The sequence below is a fragment of the Mauremys mutica genome, chromosome 7 (genome assembly GCF_020497125.1).
Source record: "Mauremys mutica isolate MM-2020 ecotype Southern chromosome 7, ASM2049712v1, whole genome shotgun sequence".
NCBI lineage: Eukaryota > Metazoa > Chordata > Testudines > Geoemydidae > Mauremys > Mauremys mutica.
The window spans coordinates 96,623,980-96,636,310 of record NC_059078.1 but is presented as its reverse complement, the minus strand read 5'-3'; the positions used below and the strand labels follow the sequence as shown (position 1 = coordinate 96,636,310).

General features: G+C 42.5%; 1 protein-coding gene across 2 annotated transcripts in view; it reads left to right on the top strand.

Moving 5' to 3' along the window:
- Positions 1–1,138: 1,138 nt before the first annotated feature.
- The window catches only part of ANKRD1 (ankyrin repeat domain 1), a 33,092-nt gene continuing 21,899 nt past the window's right edge, over positions 1,139–12,331 (top strand). Inside the window, exon 1 of one of the 2 annotated variants that reach the window (XM_045023334.1) lies at positions 1,139–1,238. In XM_045023334.1, coding sequence (XP_044879269.1) covers positions 1,155–1,238 — 84 coding nt within the window. In that variant the 5' untranslated portion in view covers positions 1,139–1,154. Of the gene's footprint in view, positions 1,239–3,908; positions 3,974–12,331 lie in introns of those variants that run through there. The other variant, XM_045023337.1, reaches the window with a different exon arrangement.

Genomic DNA, 12,331 nt, shown 5'->3' with positions numbered 1-12,331 from the left:
TGATGCAAAATTCATGAGCGGCCCTGGTGCACAAATTTAAGGATCATATTCACCAGTCTTATCACAATGCCACCAAATATATGTCTCACTTTTACTCGCTGCCATGGCATACCTCACCCTTTGTCCTGGATACCTGCACACTCCCGCTTGTACACTAGGGGATTTTACAAACTGTAGATTCACGGAAGTCAATAGATATCTTTGCTGAAGAAGTGACAAAGAGAAGGCCCTTGTGAAACTCAGGTTGGAGGGAAAGTTAGCTGAAGGAAGAATTCTGCACACCTGAGTGAGATCTGAATACCTGTATAGCATATTTGATTGTGAAACATAAATGTCCCAAACTGCCACCTAAGCATAAAACAAACAGAACTTCCCTCAACCACAGCTCAAAATAAAGATACAGCTTACTTCAGCCAAGTCCCACAGAGACTGCTACCACAACCATCCTCAACTTCAGCCCCCTCGCTCCTGCTGCTTTTCCCAAGTGGATCTATACGCCCCTCTCATCAGCTGCCTACTGATGAAGAAGCTCATCAGCACTCCTGACAGGAACACCTGCTAATCCAGCCATGCTTAACAACAGAGTGCAGGGAGGACTGGCTATTTGGGGAGATGTTTTAACCCCATTCCTCCCACAGTCTGTGTGCAGACTCTTCACCCATACCCGCCCAATTCACATTCAGTGGTGTGATCTAAGTGTCAAAGCAGAATCAGACTTTTAGTATATTTTCAGGTCTATCTATACATGTACAGTTTCACAATAATAGCAACCAAGTATTCAGAAAAATACAAATTAAAGAATTTTAAATCCTTCTTTGGTTATTGAAATAATTGTAAAAAAAGGCACACCTATGAAAATTACAGCAAGTAAGGGAGTTAAATGACATTTGACTCAAATTATATGAAAAATGCTAGAAATTGCCTTTTTAAATTTACAGTTGATGTTTTCATTACGTATTCTAAGACACTGTACTTTTAGAACAATGGCAATACTTAATATTTATATAGAATTTTTAATCTGTAGCTCTCAAAACACAGCTAAAGGTGAGTAAATATCATTAGCTACACTTTTTAGATGGGGACAAATAGGGGCAGGATTTCAATTATGATCTTCCTTACTCCACTGAAAACACAGAGTTTTGGCATGGACTTCAATGGAGTCAGGATTTCACCCTAAGCGACTTCTCCAAGGCCATACAAGAAATAAGGACTCGATCCTGCACCCATTGAAATCAATGGTAAGGCTCCCTTTTGCTTCCATGGGGTAGATCAGGCACTACACGAGAAAGCCAAGATTAGCTCTTGTGAGTTAACCCTGATTTGTAGTCCTGGGCTCAGAGAACTAGGCAATATTGTGTCATTAAAATAAATAATTGCAACTAGCAGTCTGCCCATCTTAAACATCATTGTGACATTTGTGTGTGATAATCAGACCAGGGACAGATTAAATATATGGGTATATTTGTTTATTTTCCCCTTATGTTTTTGAAAACATTAATTCATAATAGTACTGCAAAATATCTTTGCTTTATTTCTTTCTTATGTGCCATTAGTTAACCTGCTGTGTTTCATGGGAAATCAAATTACTTCAGATATTTATACTTTCAGATGTACAAAAACATACGAATTAAAGTATTTCTTCTATTATCATTCACTAACTGTCTATTTTTGGTAGTAGATAATGATTAATCCATATAAATAAAATGCAAAATGGGTGTATTGCTATAACAGATTAACTCGTATTATCATAAAAAAAAGTTAGATTAATCATTTGATTGTCCCATGATGTTTTTCCTCAAATGCATTAATAAAATATTTTAGATTGTTCAAATATGATGTGTGTGTGTGTGTGTATAAACCTTACCACCGTCCACTCTAAGTGCAAGGTGCACGCCTTCAATCTTGCAGTCTCTAACATAAACCCATGGAGTGTGTACCTTAAAACCCCCAAACTCTACCAAAACAAAAATATTACAGATTGCATACACAATTCTGCCCTGGGAGAGAGGATGCACCACATGTGAGCGGTATCAGTCATGTTGCTTAATGCATTACTGGAAGACACTCAGATACTACAGAGATGAGGGTGGTATAGGTTATAAGAATAGAAACAAAACAAATGCACAGCACGTGTATGTGAATCTCTCTCTTTCTCTGTGTATAAAGTGTATTTATGTATGCACACATATGAAGTTGTATGTGTAGGTTTTTGAACAATGAAGCATTTTTGTTAAAGTTATTTGAAATTCAAAAATCTCTGGATATATCATCTCTTACCTTGGGGTAACAGTTTCAGAATGATCGTTAAAATAGTCATCATCTGCCTAGAGTTTTCTTTCATTTAAAAAGTTGCCTGTCATAGCTCAGGTCATCTTCAACATCATTTAGTCGGTGCACTGGAAGATTACTTAAAAGGAACTGATTGCAGAGAGCTCTGTTTAAAAGACAGTTTTATCAGCCAAGAACAAGGTGAGCAGATGCACTAAAGGCTAGTTCTTTTATTTAGAAATGCTGGTTTGCTTTTTATTGTTGGATTTAAAATAATACATTAAACTCTACTCTGTAAAGTTTCTATTTCAGAGCTAATGGAAAAGCTTTCTGCCATTCTAAATCTCAATGAGTTCTAATGGGCATTTTTATATTGTGTTATTTAAAAAGCAGCTGCATCCAAGTCTGATAAATGGCATCCTAGTATTCTAATGAAGTATTTCACCATTTAATGGGAGTACAATACTATGCACATCACTCCATTTTTAACTACTGTGAGCAGACACGGTATGAAATATGAATTAAATTAAACACTGCTTTCATATAAAAGTATCTTGTGGTTCATAAGTACCATTTGCAAGATGATACCACATAATTCTGCAACCCAGTGGATGAATGTTTTTTAAGGAGTACAGTTTAGAAAAAACAAATGCATCAAGTACTTTCTAACGTGGGGTAGAGAATACAAGCGTAATAAGAAGCTAATGGAGAGATTTATTCATGGGTGACTCAGTTCTTTGCAAACTGGACTACAATATCATGGATTAGAGGTTATGTTCACTTTGGCTGTCTGGTTAGAGTGGATGTAAGTGAAATACAGGGGAAGAATAGCTAGAGGAAAAGATGTTACTTACAAAGAATGTTTTATACAGTAAGTACCAACAATGTGAAAATCAAAATTCCTTTTACATTGATTATAGTAGTATTAAGGCTAAGAACACTGTGGGTGGCAGTATTGAAAACTGTGTCTCTAAATTTCATTCTAATTTAGTATGCATCTGATCCATGTATGAAATTCATATCGTGCATATACTACACTCTTATTAGAGGGACTGGGAGAGATAATCTGTGCTCCACTTGCTCTCGTGCATCTTTAAATAGGCAGATCAAGCAAAAGTTTAGATGCTTAACATGCTGTTGAACTCATTAGCCTTTTAGATTCAGTTTGTATCTCCCGAACCCTCTCATTCAAACATCTGCAAATACTCTACTAAATGTTTTTAGTATCCAGTTCAGATGGCCAGTGTTATCGTTCAGTTTGGTATGAAAGAGTAATTTCTAAAATATTTGATACCCCACTATACCCCATTTCATACCCCACAAGTATAAATAGTTGTCAGGTACTAAATTGGTTTCATTAATTCTCAAAATCTTTTCTGCAATAAAACAAGTTAAACCCCCCAGTTAATGTTCTTATAAACTGCAACCTGGCCTCCCATTCTGTTAGGATTGTTTCACTATGAAATGAGACATTAGGTTAACAGATGAAGGAAGTGTACATGTCTAAGAAGAAAACAAAGAACAGAGAAAAGGGCTGGCTCAAATCAGTAAGTAATTTATATTTTCACTAACACAGCTGGTGATATTCTGCTCTTATCATAAGAGGCTTGCTCAGATATTAACTTCCACAGGAAAGACTACCAGCCACTACCATCCCTCTGTAAGATTTGTGCAAGGGTTTATGCGGCTGAATGTCAGGAGAAAGGTAAATGTATTTGTTTTATGCCAAATTCTAGACTATAACTATAAGGAAGAGAATGATACTTGTCAGCTTTCAGAAACAGGACTCAGTAAATCAACCCAGTTACACAATCAAATAAGTATTGAGGACCATCCTATAAAAACATTAACTGCCCTCACCTCCCATTAATAGGAGTGGGAGGTTGCTCAGCATCTGCCAGGAGTGACTCAAGTACATTGCAGGACTAGGCCACTTCCTTATTTTATCAACTGCTATTGAAAGGTGCTTGCAAAGTGGTTCTTAGAATGCATGCTGATATACAGATGTGTGCACACACATGCACAAATACATGCCAGAAAATGTAATCCTCAAAAGATCTGACAAAAATTGTCACCTCTTTCACTGGTATTGAGCCAGCCTGGCATCACTGGAATAGCAGCACACAAGCAGAACAAGTACACAAATTCTGATATGGAATGGAAGCTTTTCTCCTACTGCACTGTTAATGAAACCATTTTATGAATACTATTCTGCTCCTTCCCTGCTAATCTCCTTTGTGGTTGGGTTTATTTTTGTGGGAAAAACATGTCTTTTAAATAAAAAATAAATCCAGTGGCCATTTTCTTCATTTCAAACAAATACTTTTAGAGGCTGATCCTGGAAGATGCCAAGGACCCGTGCCCCAGCACCATGCAGAATTGGACCCTTAGTTTTATTTTGTACTACCAAGTAAATGAAGCAAGGGAGATTTCATCTTGTTCTATAAGACTTTTAGCACTGTCATAAAATTGGTCCAATAAACTCAGATCTGAAGAATGATAATCATTCTCCCAATATTGTCCAGTAGTTACTCTGTATGCCTTCTTTAGAATGTTTTCCATCACATTGTTATGAAATGGAGAGGCACCCTGTAGATAGTTTTATGGGCAACAAAGACCACTTTCAAGTAAGATTTTCAAATTCTATACTTGTTTAACTATCCCCATGGGAAAGATATTCTGTGCCTTTAAGCATGAGAAATATTAAAATCAACTGCAATCAACTGATTGCAAAATTCAGACAAATGTTTTACACTCCCATTTAAATTAACAGTTTATATTTATATTCCAGCTAAAGACATGACTTCAAACAAAATGTGCCCAAACAAATACTGGTTTATTTCTGAAGATGGACGGGATATTCTTGGGCTAAATTTCTATAAAATCTAGTTTTAATCCAAAGGAGTACTTCTGTGAAGGACTTTCCTGTGCTGGAAGATGGAGAGTGACATGTGAAAACATTTTTTCAGATGAGGTTATGGAATGATACTAAATGGAAAAATGACCGCCCCCCCCACTAGATTGATTCAGAGAATGGTGTTTTGGCAAAGTCCAGCAGCTAGTTCCTCTTTGTCACAACCACTCCATTATTCTTATTCATATATTTGCTAAACAAAACACCTCACAGAACTATTATTTTCCTAATCATACTCAACATCAATACAAAAAACTCTCTCATATTGAAATGTCTTAACAAGTCAGTTCCACAGCTATACACAGCCCCTATGGCCTTTCAACTATGCAGGGATAGAGTATGTATGCAGCACGACTGTTTTCAGGAATTTTAGGTTTCAATGAAGTTTCTTTACAATATGTCAGAATCAGAGTTAGAAATGAAAACAAAAAGCTATGACAGTAAGAACATAAGAACAGCCATACTGGGTCAGACCAATGGTGCATCTAACCTAGTATCCCGTCTCCCGACAGTGGCCAATGCCAGGTACTTTGGAGGAAATGAACAGAACAGGTGATTATCAAGTGATCCAACTCCTGTCATCCATTGCCAGCTTCTGGCAATCAGAGGCTAAGGACAGCCAGAGCACGAGGGTTACATCCCTGATGATCTTAGCTAATAACCATTGATGGATCTATCGTCCATGAACTTATCTAATTCTTTTCTGAACCCTATTATAGTTTTGGCTTTCACAGCATCCCCTGGCATTGAGTTCCAAGGTTGACTGTTGGGTGAATAAGTACTTCCTTTTGTTTGTTTTAAACCTGCTGCCTATGAATTCCAGTGGGTGACCCCTGGTTCCTGTGTTATGTGAAGGAGTAAATAACACTTCGCTTTCTCCATACCAGTCATGATTTTATAATTCTCTATCACATACCCTTTTAGTAATCTCTTTTCCAAGCTTAAATGTCCCAGTCCTTTTAATCTCTCCTCCTATGGAAGCGGTTTCATGCTCTCAATCATTTTTGTTGCCCTTCTCTGTACCTTTTCCAATTCTAATATAACTTTTTGAGATGGGGTGACCAGAACTGCAGGCTGTATTCAAGGTGTGGGCATTCCATGGATTTATGTCACAACATTATGATATTTCTATCTTATTATCTATCCCTTTCCTAATGGTTCCTAGCCTTTTGTTAGCTTCTTTTGACAGCCACTGTACATTGTGGATAGTTCTCTGAAAACATCCAATCAATGACTCCAAGATCTCTTTCTTGAGTGGTAACAGCTAATTTAGACTCCATCATCTTGTAGCATTTTGTATAGTGCACTTCAGCCAGAAACCAATGGCAGCTATTTGTTACTCATAGGTATACAATACTAAGATACTACAAATAGCTGTAATGACATAGTTCAGCACTTGCTGCTCAGTAATGGAGGTTCTTAGAATACAGAGGTCTGCTTTAGAGTGTTAGTCTGACAGTCCAGTGTCTCAGCCAATGTGGAGAATGCACAATCGTCCCCCTATGCGAAAGCTGACATTGTACCCAGCACACAGCTTTAGCAATTAGACACTTATTATGAATACCCAACAGCTGCAGCTGGGAATAGTTTGAAGTGCAGTGCTTGCATTCTCTGCATATATAGATTACAAGGGAGAGTCGGCAGCTGCTTATGTCAAGTTTATTAGTTATCAGGCAAGGTTCTGTATTCTTCTGACCCCATATATCTTGCTTGGACTTACTGGCTCCATGAACGTACAGCTGCAGAGGCTGCATAGTTTGTGTTGTACTTGCTCTGATGGAGTTAGGTGTGGATAGTTAAATGCTATTACTGTAAGTAGATTCATATGTTTACTTCTTTTTGCTCCAGTGGAATTTTATGGATAAACAAATGTCTCATTTCATTTTCATATCTATTTAGGGTGACCCAGGGCCAGTGCAAGGATATTTCGCGCCCTAGGCAAAACATCCACCTTGCATCCCCCGTCCGACCCAGGGAGCCAGGGCCATCCCTAGCTATTTTGGTGCCCTACGCAGACCCTCCCACCCCCGTGGTTGGGCTGTGTGGGGCCCCAGGCCTCCACAGGGAGGAGGGGGCCCCAGGCCTCCACAAGGGGGACTGTGTGGGGCCCCACTCCAGGCCTCCATGGGATGGGGGGGTTGGTCCCAGGCCTCCATGGGGGACAGGGGGCTGGCTACTTCCTGTGGGAAGTGGAGCGACCCGACCCCATCCTGCTTTGCTGCCCTGGCTCCCAGCTGCACCGCCGGTGAGTGCGGGGGGTGGTGATTCCCTCCTCCCCACAAGCCTGGGAGCCAGGGGAGCGGAGCAGGCTGGGGCCGGGTCACTCCACTTCCCGCAGGAAGTAACCAGCCCCCGGTCCCCCACGGAGGCCTGAGGCCAGCTCCCCCCAGCGGAGGCCTGGGGCCCCAGCCTGCTCCGCTCCCCTGGCTCGGGGGGGAGGAGGGAGGAGGGGAACCACCCCCGCTGCACTCACTGGTGGCGCAGCTGGGAGTCAAGGGAGTGGAGCAGGCTGGGACCGGGTTGCTCCACTTACCATGCGGTGAGTGCAGGGTTGGGCCTGGCTGCAGTCTTCAGGGGACTGGGGGCAGGGCAGGGCAGGGCAGGGCTGGGGTGGAGAGGGGGTGGGAAGAGGCAGGGGTGGGGGCCATGAGGAAGAGCCAGGGAACCCCCCCGTGGCAGCTCCCTGCCCCCCCCAGCCTGGGGAGCCCCACCCGTGGCAGCTCCCCCCCCACCTGACCGGGCAGCCCCCCCTGCAGCAGCTCCCCGCTCCAGCTCACCTCCGCTCCGCCTTCTCCCCTGAGCGCGCTGGTGCCGCTCCACTTCTCCCACCTCCCAGGCTTGCAGTGCCAATCAGCTGTTTGGCGCTGCAAGCCTGGGAGGGAGGAGAATTAGAGCAGGGAAGGCATGCTCAGGGGAGAAGGCAGAGCAGAGGTGAGCTGGGGCGGGGAGCAGTTCCCTTGCGCGCTCCCGCCCCGTTACTTGCTGCGGGCAGCCCTCCCTGCGCCCCCCTGCCCCGCACACCTCCACTTAAAGCTGTGTGTACACTGCGCTGTGTTGGCGGGAGATGCTCTCCTGCTGATATAGCTTCCGCCTCTCATTAAGGTGGAGTAATTACATCGGCCGGGAGAGTGCTCTGCCATTGCCATAGCGCATCAGTGCCGATGTAGGTGGTAGCAAAGACAAGCCCTTAGAGAGTATTCACATAATACATTATCCATCACAGAGCTATCTACCTTCCACAACTAAAAATAATATTGCACGCACTCTTCCTTCCCTGGCAGAAAAGAGGTGTAGTTTTTTGCTTAGTTGGTTTTGTACAAATATATTAGTGTGAAAGTGAGGATCCTGTTGCAGGAGAGCCTGGGCAATGAGGTAGAGTTTGCATTTAGTTCTGTATGTGGTGAGTTTAGTGGTTATTTTTAGTGCATCTGGCAGAAAGTTCTCTATTCTCTGTCTATTTACTGTTTACTGAAAATTCTGTTTGCTGTGGGTAGGAGCCCTCAGTTGGCAGTTTATGGTCAGTGGAACATAGCTGTTGTGAGTGCCTGTGGTCAGAGAGACAGAGCGAGATGGGCTTACAGTTAAGCAGGAGAAATTCCACCGTGGGATTGGAAATCAGGAAGGCAACTCTGAACTGGACTCAGTGTTCAGTAGTGAGCCTGTGTAGAAAAGAGTGAGTTAGGATGATACGTTTCCACTAACCCCTGTTAGATGGAGATTTCTCAGGGATTGAATTTCATTTAGATTAATAAAACTTTTAAATTTTTAGGTATTCCCAAGTCTATACTTTAACTACATTATCCAAAATTCAATTAAATTCATGTCAAACATTGTACAGGAAATTAATTAACATTACTTAATGAAGATGTATCATCTCCCCAGTTACTGATGTCAATAATTTACATCAGTAACAACTCATCAGCCACCTCAGTCAAAAATTAACTCCATATCATTTCAAAGTCTATTGTTGTGACTTAATTTGAGATGTATGTTATGCATCCCTCTGTTAATCTTTTGGGGATGACAAGGAGGCTGAGGACTGGAGGGAATTGGATTATTTCTACTATCCTTGTGAATATCCTAGTGGCTATTTGTGTGTACCAAGATGGGATCACAACACCTTTATGTTATATTTTTGCACTTTATATTTTAACTTAGGAGATGGGTGCCCACTATCAGGTGACATAACTCACCAGCCCAAGAAGGAACCAACACCATGCCTGAGCCTGTTTCAGGCCCTTGCTTAAGGGTACAATTGGTTAAATTCATTAGAAACACTAAAACAAAGCAATTCCTCTGCTCTAAATGGGCATTAGTCTCCTTTCCCTTACTTCTCTCAGCCAAGGGATGGAGGACACATCCTTCCCTTAAATCCCCTGCTGGTTCATATGACAGCCAGCCAGCCAGCCATTAACCCCTTCCTGATTGTTTCCCCCGTCACAGTGCCGATAATCATTTTTATAAGTCAAAATAAAGTAAAATTCATTTTAAAGATCCAGCTGCCTTGCACTCAGTCCTCAGCAGGTTAGGAGGTAAATTGTTATGAAGAATACATGTCAGCATGCCTCCTCCTACAGATACCATATTCCTTAGAATAAGAACAGAGCCGTGTCTCCTGTTCAGAGCTGCTTTTCTGCAATTGCTAAGGGTGACTGCACCTTGGGAACAGATCAAGTATATACAGAGAACCCCACTGGTACTGGAAACTATCAGCTGATGGAAGAATGAGCTGAGCATGTTCCAAAAAGAAGACAGGCTTTATTCTTAAAAGTTGTCAAATGACTACACAATTGCCACTCCGTTTATTTTGTGGTATTTTCACTCTGCAACTCTGCACAGTAGCTCATCGCCGATGCTCAGAAAATGCATTTTATTTACGCTCCATCTAAAACGAATAAATTGCAAGTTAGTACAGCTCAGTTGGCTGGACTCCCGTAGAAAATTCTACAGGAATTTAAAAAATGATGTGCAGGCAGGGCCGGTGCAATCATTTAGGCAAACTAGGCGGCTGCCTAGGGCACCTAGTGGTTGGGGGCGCCTAAAAGCCCGCTCAGGCGAGAAGGTGGAGTGGAGGTGAGCTGGGGCCGGGGGGCGCGGGGAGGGCCACCTGCAGTAACGGGGGGGGGTGCACAGGGGAACCGCTCCCTGACCCAGATCACCTCCACTCTGCCTCCTCCGCTGAGCACACAGCCCCCGCTCTAAGTCTCCTCCAATCAGAGCCGCAAGCCTGGGAGGGGAGGAGAATTAGCATGACGCCGGCGTGCTCAGCGGAGGAGGTGGAGCCAAGGTGAGCTGGGGCAGGCTCCCCAGGTGGGGTTAGCTGCCTCGGAGGGGGGGCTCCCTGGGCGGGGTTAGCTTCCGTGGGGTGGGGGAGTCTCCCCAGGCAGGGTTAGCTACTGTGGGGGGAGGTAGCTGCTGTGGGGAGGGGGAGATCCCCAGGCAGGGGTGGGTGGGCTCCCCGGGTGGGGGGCTGGGTTAGCTACCACGGGGGGGGGGGCGGGGAAATGCTGAGCAGTTAGACAGGGAGGAGGAAGACCAAGAGAACAGAGTCAAGAAGGCGCAGAGAAGGGAGGAGGACTAATTATGTCAAAAGCAGCAGGATGAGCAAAGATGAGAGGCCCTCAGACATGGCCAGGAAGTCACTGGTCACCTTAGAGCCATTTCAGTGGAGGGGATGGAAGTTAGAGAGTAGGGGATACATGAGAAAATTAAAGGAGAGAAAGTGGAGGCTGCCAGAATAGAGAGCTTGGTGCATGAAGCAAAACTGGAGGAAGAAGTGGTGAGAGCTGGAGAGGTAAATGGGGTAAAGGAAGTCAGTCAAGACTGAAGATGGAAAAAGGGGACAGTTTGATGGAATGAGGCAGGGGGCCTATAGAAAAAAATAAAATATACCAGAGATTATATCATACTTGTTGATAAACTGTAAATTCAGTTGCTTGACCACACGATGGTTCGTTATGAAATATACTCAAGTGACCAAATAACCAAGGCCAGTAAGGTTTACTGCTATAATCCAATAATAATACAAAGTTACACCGCTAAGGCCATCTTTTTTTACCCCTACCTGTTTACAAGGTACTGTGTATGTCATCTGAAACAAAATTTAACCAATCAGCTTTCTACCTTGTTTTTCCGGTACCATAGTGTGTACCCTTTTTCTCTTTGTTCTGAACACATGCATTTCAGGTAGCAAAGGGTGTGAAGGCACATCCTAGGTCAGCTCTAGGGTAGAACAATCATATGTCTTGTCCTCTTCCTTTGGGATATTCTCACAGGCCTGTGAGAATAACTCTGTTGCTATGGTAAAGCACTCATCTGTCCTGATCTTGACAGTGTCCCTATCTGCTCAAGCCAAAACTTACTTCAGTAAATGCAAGGGGTTATGGGATACTTAGCATAAGTGAGCAGGGTTATATAAAAATCATAGCCAATTTAAGCTATATAACTACTATAATATTTGTGCTTGATGCTATTTGTGCTGAATGCATATTATATCTATATCTAGGGTGTGGATAATACATATCGTTAATTATATGTATACATTGTAGCCAGCATATATTAGTGTCCTATTTTTCTTTGATTTCACAGTAGTTGTATGCACACAATGGGGCTGAATTAAGCTTGCACATGCAGTCTCAAGTATGCCATTTCCTAACTGTTCAGTTCTTAACTTTGCAACCTTAATGTTCTTAAGGTTTTTTAGATGTAATACAGTATGCAATTATACATATAAATGCTGTATACAAAAATCTGCTGGTATCAAAGAAATGCCATTATTACTGACAAAGTTGCTAGCACGTGTCCTCCTGCCATTATTAATAGACAATACAGAGGAACGTCTCCCCGTGTTCTGAAGGCTCCATTAATATGCCAAACTGAAAAGTTCCTAAGTAAAGAATGAGCACACTGATTTGTGAATGTGTTCAGTAAAATAAAACCAGACTTACACTTTAAGGGGTTGTTCATATGTACACTAATGTATGTACACAAATATACTCAATCCCATGGATACTAGTGGGGATGCATATAGATACCAAGGGGAAAATACATCCTCTACAAGTCATTTTGCTGAACATGGCAAAGCAGGATAGTTCAGGGTGGAATGCCTACAGTAATTTAATAGAAGGGATTAAGGATGTCTGACAACTG